We start from the raw sequence: 20,472 nt of genomic DNA on the forward strand, positions 1-20,472 counted from the left end.
AGAAGTAAACCTGAAAAAATGGTGGTTATTTTGTTAGGAGATTATAGAGAAGCTTTCATTTTCTTAATAATTTGGTATTGTTTAATTTTTATGCAAAATGTATATATTAGCTTCGGAATTCAAAAAGAAAAATACGTCTATGGATCATCTTGTCGGGACAGAGGGTCTTGACTGGAAGCACATTTGAGGCTGGCAAGGGTTATGCTCTAGCAGGAAGACGAGTCCCACCAACACACTGACATCTCCTAGGTGTGACTGCGTAGGAGGAGGGGGGCTTTCCTCGAAACCTCCCCGCCTGCTCCGGCTCCTCCCCTTCCCTCCCTTCCGCCCCCAGGTTGGGAAGGTAGCCAGACGAAAATTGTAGTTTTTGTTTTGACATTTGGGAATATGCTGCAATTGGCTGTTTTCTTCCAGCCAATTGTACCAGCGGGTCATGCTTGTCTCTACCCCGCAGTTAGGAAGCGTTGACTTCGCCAGCCGGAAAGCAGTGATCTTAGACGCAGGACACAACATCCGTCCTTGCCCCTCTAGTGCCCTCGGGCACAGCGCTGCGTACCACCTCCCGACTCGAGCTTCATTTCCCGGAGTTTCTAAGGGGTCTGTAGACCAAGTTGATCCTAACCCCTAACTAAGCTCCCGGGTAAAAGGCCTTTTCTACCTTGCTCAGTCTGCTGGCGCTCTCTCGCCAGAGCCGCCGAGACCCGGCGGATGCGATTGCAGCCTGCAGCCGGAGGAGGCGGTGCCCACATCACACGGTCTGCGCGCGCCCCCTGCTGCCCTCTGTGAGAAATGACACTCTCCATCGGCCGGGCCCTTTGGCCCTTCAGTCGGAGAGCTAAGCACCAGGACCCCTTCTACAGCGCCCAGGCATTTAAAAAGCAAAATGGTGCCTCCGTGAATGGGCACAGCACCCCCGAGGCTATAATCCCACCTCGGAAGAGGCCTAAGTGACTTTTCTGCATCACGTTTCGCAGGTAAGACGTAGGAGCAAACCACAGCCTGTTCCCTGACAGCGAGTCCAGACCTCTACGAAGCACTGAGGGAACAGAGGGCGTAAATTCTCCAAGCACTGTATGAGGAGCTGTGCGGAGACTAAGATAGGGTCCTGCCTCCCGAAAGCCTAGAGCCCCAGAGCAGGAGCAGGCCTGATTCTGTGTCCTGTCAGCTGCCCTCGCGGGCCAGGGGCCAGCCCTGTGAGTGTGGCTGTTCTGTCCTGGGCTGGACCTGCCCAGGTGGTGAGCATTGACAGGGGCCTCCCCAACCAACTCCAGGTGCGCTCCCAGCACACAGAAAAGCCCCTGCTCAGGAAAGCTCCAGAAGCACCCCTCCCCAAGGGGCTGAAGCTGTGAGTTCCCTGGGGAAGAAGAGACAATGCAAGGTCAGGGCCAGAGGATCCTGAAGGGAAGAAACGGTGCCCTTCTGCTATGTACCAGCTGTGCCACCTGGATAAATGGCTTGCCCTGTCTGAGCCTTATGTTCCTTATCTGTAAAACAGCATTCATAATTTATCATAGGTTGAGAAGTGGATTCACTGCTACAACTTTGCCATATCTAGCACACAGCACATGACCTGTAAATGTTCATTAACAGCGTAATGGAAAAATAAATTGTAGTCTATTCATTTTTTGAATACTCTGAAGAAAGTGAAAGTTGCTCAGTCTTGTCCAGGTCTTTGCAACCCCATAGACTATAGCCTGCCAGGCTCCTTGGAATTCTCCATGCCAGAATACTGGAGTGGGTAGCTGTTTCCTTCTACAAGGGATCTTCCCAACCCCGGGATCGAGCCCAGGTCTCCTGCATTGCAGGCGGATTCTTTACTGTCTGAGCCTCCAGGGAAGTCTGAATACTCTAAACCCGTGAAAATTAATAAACTATAGCTACATATATGAAACTCACATAGTGCTGAGTGAAAGAGGCAAGCTGAAAAATGGCCAGTACAATGTGATACCATCTATATAAGGTTTAGAAGCATGCAAAACATTTCACGCTGTATGCTGCTTATGGATAAGTAACTGCGGCAGAATTGTAAGAACATGAATGGAAATGATAGCACCAGGCTAGAATAGTAATTCACTCCAGTGAATGGAACTGGTGAGAAGTATAAGGGGCTATGTATGTGTCCATGGTACACTTTTTAAAAAAACATTTATTTGTTTATTTATTTTATTTTTGACTATGGTGGGTCTCCGTTGCTGCATGCGGGCTTGCTCTGGTTGCAGCCAGCAGGGGCTGCTCTCCAAGCTGGTGCTCGGGCTTCTCACGGCAGTGGCTGCTCTTGTCGGAACACAGGCTGTAGGCTTGTGGGCTTCAGAAGCTGCTGCCTCTGGCCTGCAGGCTCTAGGCTGGGGACTCAGTAGTCGGTTGCTCCACGGCATGTGGGATCTTCCCAAACCAGGAGTCAAACTGGTGTCCCTTGCATTACAAGGCGGATTCTTAGCCAGTGGACCACCAGGGAAGTCCGACAATGACTTTTACTTTAAAAAAGAAAACAAACGAACAAAAACTGAAGTAAACATAGCCAAAGTTGACAACGTTGGATGGTGACTTCTTGGGTATTTATCATGTTTTTATCTATAACTTTCTTAGTGTTTGAAATACCTTATTATAATAAAAAAGCAGAAGATAACAGTTGCTCACCTAATAATACACCCTTTGATAACCCCCTGCGTTCAGCAGCCCTGCACCCCCACTTGACCACTTCTCCTCCATCTTTAATCTTATCCAGCCATGTTTTTCTTGTCAAACTAGAACCTAAATGCAGATGACTCCCAAATCTAGCCCAGACACCTTCTCTTACCCAACTTCTTGTCAGATGTCTCCACAGCAATGTTTCTCAGACCCTAACCCTCAATATGGCCAGAAGTACCCCTAATAGGACATGCTGAAAGAAGATAGATACTCAGATATCTTGTGGAAACTTTTGAATGCTGATGATAAATAAAAAGGTCTTCCAAGCTTTTTAACAGCAGAAGGGTTTTCTACAAATGAAAGTCAGCCTGACAGCAGACTTTTCATCTGCAACGTGAGATGCTAGAAAACAGCTGTCAGAGCAAGGAAACTGCTGTCCACAGGGCACTAAAGAGAGAACTTTAAAATAGTTTTGAGGATGGGGAACACATGTATACCTGTGGCGGATTCATTTTGATATTTGGCAAAACTAATACAATTATGTAAAGTTTAAAAATAAAATAAAATTGGAAGAATAAAAAAAAAATAGTTTTGAGTAAAAAGGAACAAGGGAAAAAAAAATGACCATTTATGTAAATTAAGAACACATATACAAAACAGCCCTGCATATTTTACATGGATCCATAAACAGTCGATAACAGATAACAAATATATGAGAGAAAAGTTTATTAGGGGAGCAGGAGAACTGGCAAGAGGACAAGGACAAAGAGCAAAAGACAGGCGAAAAAGAAGAGTAGTCTGGTGTGGACCTCTCACGGCGATGGCCCTGAAGAGGCAGGAAACGGTACTCAATCCTCTGCTCCTGAGGTCCAAAATGCAAAAAAAATCATTAAAAAAGAAAAGTGTTCCCAAATTCAGGCAATGGATTAAACAACGAGGGGTGTATGTGTGTGTGTGTGTGTGTTCGCGCGCACACGCTCAGTTGTATCTGGCTCTTTGTGACCTCCTGGACTGTATCCCGCCAGGCTCCTCTGTCCATGAGATTTTCCAGGCAAGAGTACTGGAGTGGGGTGCCATGCCTTCCTCCAACTCCCCTACATTCACAATGTGTGTGCGCGAGCCTCTGCTCCACCCCAGGAACTGTATCTGTATTACTTGTTTTAGATTTTACTAAATCCAAACAAACTGGATGGACTGTATTTGGTGAACCTAAACCATCAGTTACACTCATTCATTCATGGATTTATTCATGTAGCAAATATTTGTGGGCTGACCATTCTGTACCAGGCTCAGTTCTAGGCACCAAGGGAAAAATCAGTAAGCAAAGCAAATTTGAAAAATCTCTGCTCTTTAGGGAGCTTACATTATTGTTGAGAGACATAACAAAAATAAATAAATATATATTTATTGGAGGTATATATTTATTGGAGAGTAATAAGCACTAATGGTTTCCCAGGTAGGGCAGTGGTAAAGTGCCAGTGCAGGAGATGCAAGAGAAGGTTTGATCTCTGGATCGGGAAGATCCCCTGGAGTAGGAAATGGCAACCCACTCCACTATTCTTGCCTGGAAAATTCCATGAACAGAGGAGTCTGGTGGGCTACAGTCCATGGGGTTGTAAAGAGTCAGACACAATTGAGTGACTGAGCACACACACACACATAAGCACTATGGAGAGAAAGTAAGCAGTACAGGGAAATAAGGACCCCAGGACAAGGCCAAGAAAGTCAGGTCAGGGGAGGCCTCGCTAGGAAGGTAACACTGCAGCAAGGACCAAAAGAAGGTGAGGGACTGAGCCATGCACACAGCTGCAGGGCAAACAGGAAGAGGGAATAGCGAGTGCAAAGGCCCTGAGATAGGGGTGTATTTGGTCAAGGGAAGGCCAGAAGGCCAGTGCGTCTGGAGCAGAGTGAGATGGGGACAGTAGCGCATGAGGCTAGAGAAATAACAGGAGTGGAGGACCTTGTCAGCCCCCACCTGGGGTGACTCGGGGAGTCAATGGAGTTGATAGATTCTTTACCACTAAGCTACCTGGGCTCTGCAAATTATGTAGCTTGTCTGGCTTGCGATCAGATAGTGGCTGGGACTGGACCATTCAGATTAGCTTTATTCACACATTTAGCATCTTGACTGGGAGGCTGGGACTCTCGCATTCTCTCTGCATGATTAGCTTGGGCTTCCTCACATAGCAGCTGGATCCCAAGAGCGGGCACCCAAATGGCAAAGGGAAAACTTCAGAGTCCTGCCTCAGAAGTTACACAGTGTCACTTTCTTCATATTCTACTGACGAAAGCAAGTTGTAGGGCTAACCCAGATCCAGGAAGAGGGGATGAAGAAACGGCAAGGCCTCTTTGCAACAGAGCATGTGAGGAAGAAGCCGTCTTTGAACACATACCCTACCATTCATTCCATGTGTGTGGCCTCTGGGCCCGCAGGATCTGCCTGCTGCTTTTGCTGCTGCCCTCCCTACCTCTGCCAAACCCCCCAGCTGAAGCCAGCTGAATTGGTTTGTCTCAAGTAGGGTAGGGGGTCTATTTTGTCCCCTTAAACTTTGAGAATGAATAGAGGACTGGCCTTGACCAGAGAGGCTGTGAAATTGATTGCTTAACCAAGTAAGGTGGTGAGGAAAGGGCAGGCCGAGCAAACAGGTGCAGTAAGCTGGGGACATGGCTCTACCCCCTTCCCCTGACAACTGGAATGAGGAGTTCAAAGCATGTATAGAGCCTTGCCATTCAAGGAATGGTCCCCAGACTAGCCCCACCATGTAGGAGTGCATTAGAAATGCAGAATCTAAGAACCCAGCCCAGACCCACTTTGAGTTGGATCTGCAGTTTAACTAGATTCCTGGGTGATGTGTATGCACACTAAAGTTCGAGAAGCTGGTAGACTCTAGAACAGAGTTTCTCACCTTGACCCCACAGTGGAATCACTCCAGAAGTGCCCTGGGCACACCCCAGGCCAACCAGATCAGCATCTCAAGGTGGGAGCCTGGCCTTAGAATACTTCGTTCCTCACTACGCCTTCCCCTGCTGAGTGAAGAAGCCAGGCTCCACACCCTTCCTGGCTTAGGACTCCTCACTAGGCAAGCCCTGCATGGCTCCCCTCGGGAAAGCCGGGAGCCAGGGCATAGTTTCCAGGAGGGGTCCAACCCTCCCTCTCCTCATCGGGAGCTTGTAGACACTGGTTTTCCCAGAGCACTCGCTGGACCCTGGGGGAAGTACTCCCACACCCCACGCCTACCCCTATGTTTGAAGTCAGGACCCCAAGGGGCAGCTCTCCATGCAAGTGTGAACAGCAAACAAGTCAGTCTGAACACAAATAAGGTTACTTCCTAACAGGAACCTCAATTCAGTGCTGAACAAACAGGCAGCCAGAGCCCCCCCCACCCCGACCCCTAGACCACCAGCTGGTGGCAAGACCCAGCCTCTGCTCCTGGCCTGGACGTGAGGTTTCCCAGGACTCCAGTGCTCCTTTCCACCCAGTTCTCTCCCCAGTCCTGGACTTGGCCTCCCCGGCCTTAGTAGGTGATGGCAAAGGCTTGGTGACAACCCCTGAAGCCCACTTGTGGAAGAGCCTTAAAACGGTTACAAGGGCACAAGGGAAGGTCTGGGCGGGTATGAGGGCCTGAGACAGGTCTGCCCTCTTTTCACTGCCCAACACACCTTCACGTCTGCCTGTGACTCACACGCACACCACCACCACCAAAATGATGACCTCTATTTCCCTTCCTTCTGAACACAGAAACTGCTTTCTAGGTCGTTCTTTCATCTTCTCCCCCTCCAACTCCATCTGCTTACAAGACACTTGGAGAGGTCACACACATGATAACCCAACTCCTCCTGGGTTTTTCCATTTCAACAACACCCCTGAGTTTCTGGACCCTCAGACCAGGTTTGAATATGATGATGCAGAGACGGGCTCAGCCTGACTGGCGGTGACTTTCTTAAAAGAACCAATCCCCTTGGTCGCCTCTTCTAGTGGTGTTGGAAGTTCAGTCACTTATGAGCAGTTGAAACAAGCTGGTCTTTTAGAGGCATTACTCTGTCTCACACACACACTCTTCTACTATAACTTCATCCCCCATTCACCCCCAAAGGGAAAAAAAAATAACCCTTCCCCTTTGAAGGACTGTGAAGCAGAGAGGAGAAATTAATTCGATTAAATTCAATTTCAGGACTTCCCTGGTGGTCCAGACGTTAAGAATCTGCCTGCCAGTGCAGGGGACACAGGTTAGATCCCTGGTCTGGGAAGATTCCACGTACTGTGGAGCATCTAAGTCCATGCACCACAATTACTGAGCCCGCGCTCTGCAGCTACTGAAGCTCACAAGCCTAGAGCCTGCGCTCCGCGACAGGAGAAACCACCACAATGAAGACTAGCCCCTGCTCATCGCAACTAGAGAAAGTCGGCACACAGCAACAAAGATCTAGCACAGCCATAAATAAAGTTTAATAAAATTAATTTCAGCCACTTAAGTTGACACTTCATTGTGGAATTTAGAGTCAGATGGACCTGGGTTTGAGTTCTTATAGTTCACTAACTGAAACAAATCTTAGCTCTTCAAGATCCAGTTTCCCCATCAGTAAAATGGAAATGACAGAAACCATGGAGATGAATAAGATACACGCCTTACACAGGGCCTGTGGTATACTTAGGGGTTGGGTAGAGACCATGCCTCTTGTTTACTCCTTTCTTTAGAAGCTGGAGGGATAAAGGACAAACAGAATTCAATTCAGCAAATATGTGTGTAACCACTGTGGTAGGCGTGGCTGGCGGGTAAAATGACAAAGAAGCTGCTGACTGGGTCTGGGTTGTCATGAGGGCATGGTGTACAGTGAGCTGGAAACAATCCTGGACCGAGTTTTGCCTTTTGTGCAAATCTCTCCCCATTTAGCGGGCTGGACTCAATGTCCTTTTCAGTACAACAGAGGGCTTTGACTAGCTGGTTGTGAAGATCTCAACAGCTCAGTTGAAGTACTTTAGACCTCAGTTCTAGAGTACTCTCAGTGGGTAGAAAATACACCAGTTCCCTGAATTAGGGCTGTTTGCCCTGGTACTTAGACTTCCTCTCTGCTCACTGCTTCTTCCTCTGCCTTTGCCCATTCCTAAACCTGGGGAGCCCCCATGGGTCCATACTAGCTAGCCCTTCTCTCTTCTCTCAAAGCACTTTCTTTCTGCATAATCTCCCCCTCTTCTTGCCTTGGCTGGCTTTCCTCTCTTTGGAAGTATCCGCAGAAGAAAGCCTCCTCCGAGGAGACGTCCCAGTTCTTTGAAGCTATAACTAATCTCTGTCCTTCATACTCACATGGAATCTGCTCTTGTCGTTTGACGGTTGCATCACTTAGCTGTGACTCTCCCCTACCGTGAGACTGGGAGTTCCCAGTGGGAACAAATGGTAGTCCTCATTTCTTTGTAGCCCTCGTAAACCCAGCACATAAAATAGGTCTCAAGCAAATAGATGTTTGTTGACTCCAGTCTAATTAAAGAGCATAGAATTTCAGAGAAAGTCTTAAAAGCAGCATGCATAAGAAAAAGCTGGGAAACAGTAGGTAAGTGCAAAGTGCAACGCGTGTTAGCAATGTGTGCCCCTCTGTGTCGCTGCGCGTTCCTGGGAGATGAACAAACAACTTGTTTGCTCTTGGCCTGTCAGGGGCAAGGGGGTTCGGGAGGGGCAGAGGGGCGGGGAAGCAGGTGTGGGAGGGAGCTGAGGCAGCTGGACAGGAGGCGTGGGGCTTCCCTCGAGGTAGCCTTCAGGCTCTCTCTTCCTGTAGGCTGGGCTGGACTTGAGCCCTGATATGTGAGGGCCCTGCATCTCAGCTGCAATGACCTTCATATTCCCCAGTTAGCTCCTTTCTTCTGAGCGAAAAAGTCTCCCTTTGAAAAGATGAAAGAGAAAAAGAGATGGAGAAAGAATCTACAATAGAGAAGGTGGAAAAAGAGAAAAGGGGCAAAGATTTTCAAGGGTGCTGGAGGAAAGGGCAGCTAAGGGGCCTCCCAACATACCTGTTCCAACTTCCTCAGTCCCCAGTGGCCCTGTCCTGACTAAGGCTCAGAATGTTGGTGTGTACTGCGAGGTTTCTTCCCTTAATCCTGAGAAAGAAACTAGTTCTCTACTGCGGTGGTGTGTTCTGCTGCTGTTGCTATTAGTCACTTCAGTCGTGTTCAACTCCACAACCCTGTGGGCTGTAGCCCGCCAGGCTCCTCTGTCCATTGGATTCTCCAGGCAAGAATACTGGACTGGGTTACCATGCCCTCCTCCAGGGAGATCTTCCCAATCCAGGTATTGAACCTGCATCTCTTACATCTCCTACATCAGCAGACAGGTTCTTTGCCAAATAATGGACACTAGCATAACATTTTGTTAAATTTGAACAAACTCTGTACTTTAGTTAATAATATTGTATCACATGTTCATTTGCTGTTTCTTTTACAGCACAGTATTTCTTTATATTCTCAGAATTGGATTAGAAGTTTCAAGCTTCATTCCAAAACAATTTTTAAATCATTAAGATAAAATTTCTAGATTTTAGCAATAATAGTAGATGCCAAAATGCATGCAATTATATTAAAGTTTTGAGTGAATATAAATTAGAAATCTAGCATTTTATTCATACTAATCAAACAACTGGAATCAAAATGTTATACATTTTTTAGCTGGGAAAAAATTAATGTTTTCTAAAATATATATTATGTTATAATATAAAATTATATATTATACATGTTTTCTAAAATATATATATTATACAGAAGGCAGTGATCAAGACCATCCCCAAGAAAAAGAAATGTAAAAAGGCAAAATGGTTATCTAAGGAGGATTTATAAATAGCTGAGAAAATAAGAGAAGCTAAAGGCAAAGGAGAAAAGGAAAGATATACTCATTTGAATGCAGAGTCCCAAAAAATAGCAAGGAGACATAAGAAAGCCTTCCTCAGTGATCAGTGCAAAAAAATAGAGGAAAACAATAGAATGGGAAAGACTAGAGATCTCTTCAAGAAAATTAGAGATACCAAGGGAACATTTCATGCAAAGATGGACACAATAAAAGACAGAAATGGTATGGACCTAACAGAAGCAGAAGATATTAAGAAAAGGTGGCAAGAATACACAGAACTGTACAAAAAAAGATCTTCATGACCCAGATAACCACAATGGTGTGATCGCTCACCTAGAGCCAGACATCCTGGAGTGCAAAATCAAGTGGGCCTTAGAACAGCATCACTATGAACAAAGTTAGTGGAGGTGATAGAATTCCAGCTGAGCTATTTCAAGTCCTAAAAGATGATGTTGCTAAAGTGCTGCACTCAGTATGCCAGCAAATTTGGAAAACTCAGCAATGGCCACAGGACTGGAAACAGTCAGTTTTCATTCCAATCCCAAAGAAAGGCAATGCCAAAGAATGCACACACTACTGCACAATTGCACTCATCTCACACGCTAGCAAAGTAATGCCCCAAATTCTCCAGGCGAGTTTTCAACAATACATGAACCAAGGACTTCCAGATGTTCAAGCTGGATTTAGAAAAGGCAGAGGAACCAGAGATCAAATTGCCAACATCTGTCAGATCATCAAAAAACCAAGACAGTTCCAGAAAAACATCTACTTCTTCTTTATTGACTATGCCAAAGCCTTTGACTGTGTGGATCATAACAAATTGTGGAAAATTCTTCAAAAGATGGGAAAACCAGACCACCTTACCTGCCTCCTGAGAAATCTGTATGCAGTCCAAGAAGCAACAGTTAGAACCAGACATGGAACAACGGACTGGCTCCAAATTAGGAAAGGAGTACATCAAGGTTGTATATTGTCACCCTGTTTATTTAACTTAAATGCAGAGTACATCATGAAAAATGCTGGGCTGGATGAAGCACAAGCTGGAATCAAGATTGCCAGGAGAAATATCAATAATCTCAGATATGCAGATGACACCACCCTTATGGCAGAAAGTGAAGAAGAACTAAAGAGCCTCTTGATGAAAGTGAAAGAGGAGAGTGAAAAAATTGGCTTAAAGCTCAACATTCAGAAAACTAAGATCATGGCATCCGGTCCCATCACTTCATGGCAAATAGATGGGGAAACAGTGGCTCACTTTATTTTGGGGGGCTCCAAAATCACTGCAGATGGTGCCTGCAGCCGTGAAATTAAAAGATGCTTGCTCCTTGGAAGAAAAGCTATGACAAACCTAGACAGCTTATTAAAAAGCAGAGACGTTACTTTGCCGACAAAGGTCTGTCTAGTCAAAACCATGGTTTTTCCAATAGTCATGTATGGATACGAGAATTGGGTCTTAAAGAAAGCTGAGCACCAAAGACTTGATACTTTGAACTGTGGTGTTGGAGAAGACTCTTGAGAGTCCCTTGGACTGCAAGGAGATCCAACCAGTCAATCCTAAAGGAAATCAGTCCTGAATATTCATTGGAAGGACTGATGCTGAAGCTGAAACTCCAATACTTTGGCCACCTGATGTGAAAAACTGACTCCTTGGTAAAGACCTTGATGCTGGGAAAGATTGAAAGCAAGAGGAGAAGGGGATGACAGAGGACGAGATGGTTGGATGGCATTATGGACTCAATGGACATGAGTTTGAATAAGCTCCAGGAGTTGGTGATGGACAGGGAAGCCTGGCATGCTGCAGTCCATGGAGTTGCAAAGAGTTGGACGTGACTGAGTGACTGAACTGAACTGATATTATACACACTATTTATATATATATATGTATACAAAAGTTTTTCTACTATGCTTGATAAAGGCTTGAGAAAGAACAACAACAAAAAGGAGATGGAGAAATTGGAAAACAAAAACTAAGTGAAATAGGAGCATTGAATATGAAATAGGAAAAGTGAAACAAACCAGATAAAAGTAGAAGATCGTCTTATAGTCCAGTTATTTTTAAACATGGCTGCTCATTAAAAACACATCCGCAGCTTTGGAGAAAGAAAGCAATATCTGAACATTTGTATGTTTCAAAAAATTCTGAGATAATTCTGATATGTATCTGAATTTTAAGAAGTGATTATTGGTTCTTCTATTAAATGGTAGTTTTAGTGATATAGAATTCTATTATTTTCTATTGACCAATCAAGATAGAATGGTATTAAGTGAATAATAGTTACATAATCACAATAGTAGAAGACATTTATCAGTTTTCACAGTCAATAGCCAGACAAAAGATAAAAGATAATTACAATTGCAAGCTATAATGGAAACATGATTAGCCTAACAATATCAAATAATAACATACAATCTGGGGGGTTAAGTAGAGTGATGCGGTGAGTGGAAGTGTGTACATGTATAGGTTTTCATCCAGCTAGCCAGTTTATGTCTTTTGGTTGGTGCATTTAATCCATTTACATTTAAGGTAATTATCAATATGTATGATCCTATTATCATTTTAATTGTTTTTGGGTTTATTTTGTGTAGGTCTTTTCCTTCTCTTGTGTTTCCTGCCTAGAGAAGTTCCTTTAGCATTTGTTGTAAAGCTGGTTTGGTGGTGGTGAATTCTCTTAACTTTTGCTTGTCTGGAAAGCTTTTGATTTCTCTGTCAAATCTGAATGAGAGTCTTGCTGGGTAGAGTATTCTCAATTAAGTTCTTCCCTTTCATCACTTTAAACATATCATGCCATTCCTTTCTGGCTTGTAGAGTTTCTGTTGAGAAATGAACAGATAACCTTATAGGAGTTCCCTTGTATACTGTCATTTTTCCCTTGTTGTTTTTAATATTTTATCCTTGTCTTTAATTTTCATCAATTTGATTACTATGTGTCTTGGTGTGTTCCTCCTTGGGTTTATCCTGCCTGGGACTCTGCACTTCCTGGACATGGTTGACCATATCTTTCCCATGTTAGGTAAGTTTTCAGCTATTACCTCTTCAAATATTTTCTCAGGTCCTTTCTCTCTCTCTTCTCCTGCTGGGACCCCCTACAATGTAAATGTTGGTGCATTTAATGTTGTCCTAGAGGTTTCTTAGGCTGTCTTCTTTTCTTTTCATTCTTTTTTTCTATTCTGCTCTGCCACAGTGATTTCCACCATTCTGTCCTCCAGGTCACTTATCTGTTCTTCTGCCTTAGTTATTCTGCTATTGATTCCTTCTAGTGCATTATTCATCTCTGTTTGTTTGTTCTTTAGCTCTTGTAGGTCTTTGGTAAACATTTCTTGCATCTTCTCAATCTTTGCCTCTATTCTTTTTCTGAGACCCTGAATTATCTTCACTATCATTATTCTGAATCATTTTTCTGGAAGGTTGCCTATCTCCACCTCATTTAGCTGTTTTTCTGGGGTTTTATCTTGTCCCTTCATCTGGGACATAACTTTGTGCTTTTTCATGCTGATTAACTTTCTGTAATGTGGTTTTTGTTTTAGTCACTACAGGACTTTGTTTTTTTTTTTTTTGCTTCTCTGTCTACCCTCTGATGGAGGAGGCTAAGAGGCTTGTATAAGCCTCATAAGCCTCTTCTGTTAAATTTAGGAAGTTGATTGTGAAGGAGTAGGACCATGAAAGTTAGGATGGAGACATGTATGGACAGATTCCAGTGAACCTGGGGACCTTGAGTGCCTAAGTTCTGTTGAACCTCTTTTTTCAGTGGCAATGACCCTTCCACCCCAGTAAGGAATCTTCCTTGCTTGTGGGGCCTGTAATGGCCTTCCCTGAAGTAGTGGTCTTGATTTTTCTCAGGATCTACCTCCACTGCTTATAGGCTTAAGTCCAGACAGACTTTAAAGGGTGAAATACAAAGCATGATTCATGAGAAGATATGATAAACACCAAAATAATTGCATGACTTTGCCAATTTACATCAACAGAAACCTAGGGAAATATATAGATATGGATCCCTAAGGTACAGAATCAGGATAGAAGGACTATAAAGTCAGATTAGGCTATATTTATTTACTAATGTAGAGATTTCTGATTCAACTGAGAGCTTGAGTGTTTCCAACCATTTGCTCAGTTGGTTGATTGAAATCTGGAAGTTAGAAGGTCAAAACTTCTTTGGTATACAGTAGAAGAAAATATTCAAAGGTTAAGAAAGATTGGAATGCTACAGTAGATTTATCATATAAGACCTGAAACTTTGGGCTCGGCTATTTAGAGTATTAGTTCCCCAAAGAGAAATATTTTCTCAGGAGACACAGGAGTGGTTCCGTTGAACTATAAATTGAGACTGGCCCTGGCTACTTCGGGCTTCTCTTGCCAGTCAATCAGCAAGCAAAGAAGGTTACTGTATTGCCTGGGGTGGTTGGTCCTGATCAAGGGTGGGGGATGGGGAGCATCTTAAAATCCATAGCAAAACTTAAAACCCATAGCAAAACTACTGCAGACTAATACAAGAAGGAGTGCTATTGGCACATACCAGAAACAAAGGTCACCCTATCAGGCAGGGAATATGAAATGGGGAGTGGAGGAGTGTTTATAAATACCAGCTAAAACAACACAAACTGTTGCAGGAATAAGGACAAAATTTTTCTTTTTATTTCAACGTAAATATTTTCATGTTTTAACCAAAATTTTCCTTCCCTTCCAATTCATCTACTGTATAAATAAAATTTTAACACTAATTGTTACAGGATGTAATGGATAGTGTGACTTAGCTAGAAGAGAAGTGAACATCACCAAACTATGAAAACTATGAACCTGTAGACTTTATATCCTCTTTTGGCAGGGCAGAGTTAGAAATGAACCTTTTCCACATGGATACCCAATTGATATGACATATTTTCATTGTACAGAAATAGGTATATCATGTTAAGCAGAAACACAGTTTTGCTGTCATTTGCTTTCAATCTTTATTTGAAAGTTGCTGCTGCTGCTAAGTCGCTTCAGTCGTGTCCGACTCTGTGCGACCCCATAGACGGCAGCCCGCCAGGCTCCCCCGTCCCCGGATTCTCCGGGCAAGAACACTGGAGTGGGTTGCCATTTCCTTCTCCAATGCATGAAAGTGAAAAGTGAAAGTGAAGTCCCTCAGTCGTGTCCGACTCCTAGCGTCCCCATGGACTACAGCCCACCAGGCTCCTCCGTCCATGGGATTTTCCAGGCAAAAGTACTGGAGTGGGGTGCCATTGCCTTCTCCATTTGAAAGTTAAGTCTGGTGAAAACAAGTATTTAAGGATGCCAAGTTGACAAAGGGTGGACAATGATGGCTTTGTACTTTGTCACCTTAGCTAAGCTGGAATCATACTTCCTAGAATTTCCTTTCCTCTGTGGTTCTGAGGTAGGATTGGCCACAGGAGAAATTTCCATGAAAGGTAGAAGTGAAGTATCTGAGTTTATACTTGGAAGGTCGCTGTTCGGTCAGGTGTTATTGCAGCTCAAGCACAGAGCTGTGGGCCTGTTGGTTCACTTTACTGGTGTAAGGCAGGAGCTGAGTCTGCAGCTTTTAGGTCTCACTGGATCTCCTTCTTCAGCTTCTTCAACTCCTGGGCTAGGTACAATTTTAGCTCTGAGATGAATTCAGCTATGGCTCTCTTACATCACGGAAGTTGGAGGCTTCGAGGTAGTGAAAAAAGTGAGTTTCAGTTTCTTCTTATGAGTTTCAGCTCTTCCTCGAAGGTTCCAGTGATTCCATTCCTCTCCACTTCATGTCCACTTTCATTCCTCACTGCCTACCCTACCTACTTGAAGTCTCAGTACTAGATGGAGAAGCAATATCCATAAACTGTTTAACTAGTTCCTATAGTTATATAAGATCAGATTTTCACAATAAATGCTTTATTCCACATCACCCCTAGTGGATTAGATTTTCTAATCAAATCCTGTTAGCTCTGTGGGTTGTAAATATCTTCTCTCATTTTGTGATTTGTCTTTTTATCTTTGTTTATGGTGTCTTTTATTGTATAGAGTTCTACACTTGAATGTTTTAAAAATTTATTGTGTTTCTTGTATTTAAGGAATTACTTCTTATCCTGAGGTCATAAAACTATGCCTTTTTGAAAAAAGAAATCTCCTTTTATCTTTTTCCATATTTATTACAAAGGTCCATATCATCAAAGCTATAGTTTTTCCAGTAGTCATGTATGGATACGAGAGTTGGACTATAAAGAAGGCTGAGTGCCGAAGAACAGATGCTTTTAAACTGTGGTGTTGGAGAAGATTCTTGAGAGTCCCTTGGACTGCAAGGAGATCAAACCAGTCAATCCTAAAAAATCAATCCTGAATATTCATTGGAAGGACTGATGTTGAAGCTGAAGCTCCAATACTTTGGCCACCTGATGCGAAAAACTGACTCATTAGAAAAGACCTTGATGCTGGGAAAGATTGAAGGCATGAGGAGAAGGGAACAACAGAGGATGAGATGGTTGGATGGCATCACCGACTCAACAGACATGAGTTTGAGCAAGCTCTGGGAGATGCTGAAGGACAGGGAAACCTAGCATGCTGCAGTCCATGGGGTTGCAAGAAGTAAGACATGACTGAGCGACTAAACAACAACAAAAATGATAAATAGACACTACAACATTGGATATGCATGTCTTATTCTTGACTTTAATTAGGACTGCTTCTGAAGTCTCATTTTTAAATATAATTCTTGCTGTAGGTTTTTAATGACCATCCTTTACCTTTAGTTCAGTAAAGTGTATAATTTTTAAATGAATGAGTGTTGAATTTTATAAAAATTTTTTCTGTGTCTATTAAGATCATTATATTTTTATTCAATCTAGTTTTGTAGAATACTACTTTGATATCTACCTTTTCACCCTGAAGTTTACTAAAAATGTCATTTTTTAAATGATTATAGAATGTTATTAAATATTCTTCTGCATCTATTTAAAGTATCACATTTTTTTTCTTTATTTTGTAAATATGGTGTACACCTCAATAGATTTTATGATGTTTTCTTACACTCCCAGGACAAACCCTACTTGATCATGATTATTATTATATAAACTGCCAAATTTGATTTGCTAACATTTTATTTAACAATTCACCACCTTAGGATCATAAGAATAATTGATTTAAAATTTTTTGTCTCACAGTATATTATTTTCTGGTTTGGACATCAAGGTTATGCTAGCCTCAAAAATGATTTGGGGGTGGAGACAGCGGACCCTGCGGAAGGCAGCGGCAGCGGCTGCGGCGGCATCTGCGAGCCAAGGCCCAGGCACGGTATGGTGGCGCCGACGGCCTTGTAAGAGCGAAGTTACTGCCGGGCCCGCCATGCGCCGGCGGCCCTGACATGGGCGCCAGCGGCTCCAAAGCTCGGGGCCTGTGGCCCTTCACCTCGGCGGCGGGGGGTGGCGGCCCAGAGGCGGCGGTCGCTGAGCAAGCTTTGGTGCGACCGCGAGGCCGAGTCGTGCCCCCCTTCGTATTCACGCGCCGCGGCTCCATGTTCTATGACGAGGATGGGGATCTGGCTCACGAATTCTATGAGGAGACAATCGTCACCAAGAACGGGCAGAAGCGGGCCAAGCTGAGGCGGGTGCATAAGAACCTGATTCCTCAGGGCACCGTGAAGTTGGATCCCCCCCGCATCCACGTGGATTTCCCTGTGATCCTCTATGAGGTGTGAGCCTGGGGGGTGGCAGGCGTAAACACCCCCTGCCCCAGCAAGACACCCCCAGGCTCAAGGTGTGGCTTCCATTGAGGAACCTAGGCTGGGGCCACAACCGTGAATAAACTCCACTGGCCTGGAACCTTCAGCTGTGAGCAGGGCAGTCCTACAGTGCTGGTTGGGTGTTGGTTTGTATGTGGACCAGAGATGGCTGGAAGCTGGTGAGGGCTGATGGCGGAGTTACCAGTCCACCTTTCCCAGCAATCCCTACAAGGAGCATGGCAGGGCACATGCTGGTCAGGAATGCCTGGTTCCTGTGCCCTTGCCTGGCCTGCATTCTTCCAAGCTTGCCTAGGGCCCAGCCCTGCTAGAGGCTACAGCACTTTAAAAGCAAGGTCTGCCTTTTTCCAGCCCCAGGGCAATGGGAGCTCTACAAAAGTGGGAACTTCCTTTCCCTCCTCACTTCCTTTACCCTCTCGTTGGAGCATTTCAGCCGTTTGCTACCTCGATTCCTCCTGTGTTGGACAGAGGCTGGGGGCAGAACAAGCCTGATTTTTCCTGCCTACCTGCCCGTTTGTTCCCAGCCCCAGATGGATGGACACTTTGCTGGCTGTTAATAGGAGTAGGGACTGGTGTGGGAGGTTTCTCCCTCTACCCAGGGCTGGCCCGATCCCTCCCCACTGCAACTAGTTGTTTCTCCCCCTCCCCCCCCACCCCAAGTTGAGAGGGTGTGGATGTGGATCAGGAAGGGCTCTGGATGCCTGTGCCCCATCCCACTTACTGTATCTAATCCCCCTTGCCCTTACACATCCACCACCCTGTGGTAAGGCACAGCACCCTAGGGCTGGTGCCAGTAGCTCTGAGGAGCCCACCACCCCTTTTCCCTACAGTATACCCCTCCCTTCAGTATCAGTCAAGAGAAAAGTACTGGAGCCCCTGGATAGGGGCAGAAAGAAAACAACCATAATAGGAATACTTAAAATGTGAAAGCTTGTAAATAGTCTAGTCCATGATGTTATTGGGGCAGAGTCTGATTTCTACATAGAAATGATTTTTTTTTTAATTCCTTACTGTGCAAACTCTGTGCTTTAAGCGTGTGAGAAATGGCTTGGGGAGGGTAGTCCTCAATCTAGGAAGGCTGTTGTGTTATTTGTTCAATAAAATTATTTGTAGACCCTGAAAAAAAAAAAAATGATTTGGGTAGCTTGCCCTTTTTTCAACTGTGAAACAGTATAAAACCAGGATTTCTTAAACTGTTGGGACTGGATTTGGGAGGTTGAAAGGAAAAATGATTTGTAAAATTTTGATTACCAATTGAACAGTTAGTGGCATATTGTTTTCTGTTTTTTCTAAAGTCAATTTTAACAATTTATATATTTCTGGAAAATGATCTGTTTTATATAATGTTTCAAATGTATTGACAATTCATGATAATCCCTAACAATGAGATGATCTCTATTTCTAGCTTTGTTCTGCCATCATTTCCACTAATTCTTATTTTGTCTTTTCTCCTTTTACTCTTGATCAATTTTGATAGTGTTTTCTTTATTCTATTCTCTTTTTCAAAGAACCATTTTGGATTTTATTGTTTTTTTCAACTGTATCATTGTTTCATATGCTGCTGCTGCTAAGTCCGACTCTGTGCGACCCCACAGACAGCAGCCCACCAGGCTCCTCCGTCCCTGGAATTCTCCAGGCAAGAACCCACTGGAGTGGGTTGCCATTTCCTTCTCCAATGCATGAAAGTGAAAAGTGAAAGTGAAGTCACTCAGTCGTGTCCGACTCTTAGAGACCCCATGGACTGCAGCCCACCAGTCTCCTCTGTCCATGGGATTTTCCAGGCAAGAGTACTGGAGTGGGGTGCCATTGCCTTCTCTATCTTGCCACTATATGTTCTGTGAATTGGGATTTAGATCTAAAAACTTGATCAGATTCATGTTTGACGTTTTTTTTGACAAGAAAACTTCATACATAAAGTTGCATACCTTCACCAGTAGGCACATAATTTCTAGTTGTCTTTCTGATTGTGATGTTAGAGGCCACTGATGATTCTTGCCATTATGATTAATGCTAATTTCTGTCTCACCACTCTAGTTGTCTAAAAAAATTTTTTTTCTAGTAAATTCTTCAGACAGATTCTGGGAACAATATTCCCTCTTTCTCTTTTTAGCTCTTCACAAAAACATCTTAGGAAGTTAGGAAAGCTATCTTGGCCTTTTCTCCTGATCTGGAATAAACACTCATCTCACTTAAACATAGGCTAAGAGTTCTGTCTTTTATGTCGCAATGTGACTGCTTCTCTATTTGGACTTTTTTCTGCTATCTTTTTTTGTATTTTCTGTTTAGCATTTTTCTTTTAATTTCTGTTTTACACCTTTCCCACCTTCTAGAGAACTGATAAAATTTTCCATATACATCCTGCCCACTTTTAAAAAGCCTTTACTGGTTTGGAAGATATGCATTGCATTTCTATTCTTTTAGTCTTTGCCCTTAAGTAGTTAATATACATTCTTAACTATTATTTTTGTCCACTAATATGTAAAATTAGCCAATATCTTACATTTTTCTCCTGAACATGACAATGACATTAAGAGGCCCATTGCATAATGCATTCAATCTTATTTTGCTGTGTGAAGCGTTAGCTTTTTTAATTAAAAAAGATTCTTTTTAACAATAAACAGTTGATAATTAATCAACTTCTATATTTTTCTTATACCTGTACCTCTTGGGTTTTTTCCCTTGCTAAACTACTCTTTAAATAGGTTTCGTAAGGAATGGCCTTTGGGTTGCAAACTTTCTTGGCCTCTGTGTGTCTGAAAATGTTTTCATTTTTACCTCTCTCTTGAATGATAATTTCCATGGATATACATTTTATGTAGACAATTAACATCTCTCAGTACTTTAAAGAGACTACCTCATTGGTTTTTTTCCCATTTCTTAAAAAATTGTGGTAAAATGTGCAAAGAATTACCATCTTAACCAATTGTAAGTGTGCATTTGTAGTATTAAGCACATTTACATTGTTCTATAACCATCACAACCACCCATCCCCATAATTCTTTCCATCTTGTATACTGAAACTCTATACCCTCTAAATAAAAATTTCCTGTAGTCCCCTCCACCTAGTCCCTAGCGACCACCATTATATTTTCTGTCTTTATGATTTTGACTACTCTACCTTATGTAAGTGGAATCACACAGTATCTGTTTTATTGTGAAAGGCTTACTTCACTTAGCACAATGTCCTCAAGTTTCATCCATATTGCTGAATTTCCTTTCACTGAAGAGATATGGCCAAAATGGTGGAATAGGAAGACCCTGAGCTCACGTCCTGTCACCAGCACACGAAATTTACAACTACTTAC

At 43.5% G+C, this 20,472-nt stretch overlaps 1 protein-coding gene and 1 long non-coding RNA gene across 2 annotated transcripts; both read left to right on the top strand.

Annotated features, from left to right (window-relative positions):
* Nucleotides 1-834: 834 nt before the first annotated feature.
* LOC147363586 (uncharacterized) lies at nt 835-7,096 on the top strand. Its single transcript, XR_015137280.1, has 2 exons — nt 835-974; nt 6,801-7,096. It is a non-coding gene; the product is annotated as an uncharacterized LOC147363586 (long non-coding RNA).
* A 9,555-nt stretch (nt 7,097-16,651) lies between these two features.
* Nucleotides 16,652-18,299, top strand: LOC147363587 (tumor suppressor candidate 2). The gene has a single exon (XM_086327619.1). The coding sequence runs from the start codon at nt 16,793-16,795 to the stop codon at nt 17,123-17,125; it is 333 nt and encodes a 110-aa protein (XP_086183745.1). The 5' UTR covers nt 16,652-16,792; the 3' UTR covers nt 17,126-18,299.
* The last annotated feature ends 2,173 nt before the right edge of the window (nt 18,300-20,472 follow it).

Source organism: Bos grunniens, chromosome 11 (assembly GCF_055505025.1).
Source record: "Bos grunniens cultivar Pamir isolate PY7600 chromosome 11, Bosgru_T2T1.0, whole genome shotgun sequence".
In the NCBI taxonomy this organism is placed as follows: domain Eukaryota; kingdom Metazoa; phylum Chordata; class Mammalia; order Artiodactyla; family Bovidae; genus Bos; species Bos grunniens.

Coding starts and splice junctions, on each gene's coding strand:
- LOC147363587 (XM_086327619.1), top strand. CDS start 16,793: ATGGGCGCCAGCGGCTCCAAAGCTCGGGGCCTGTGGCCCTTCACCTCG.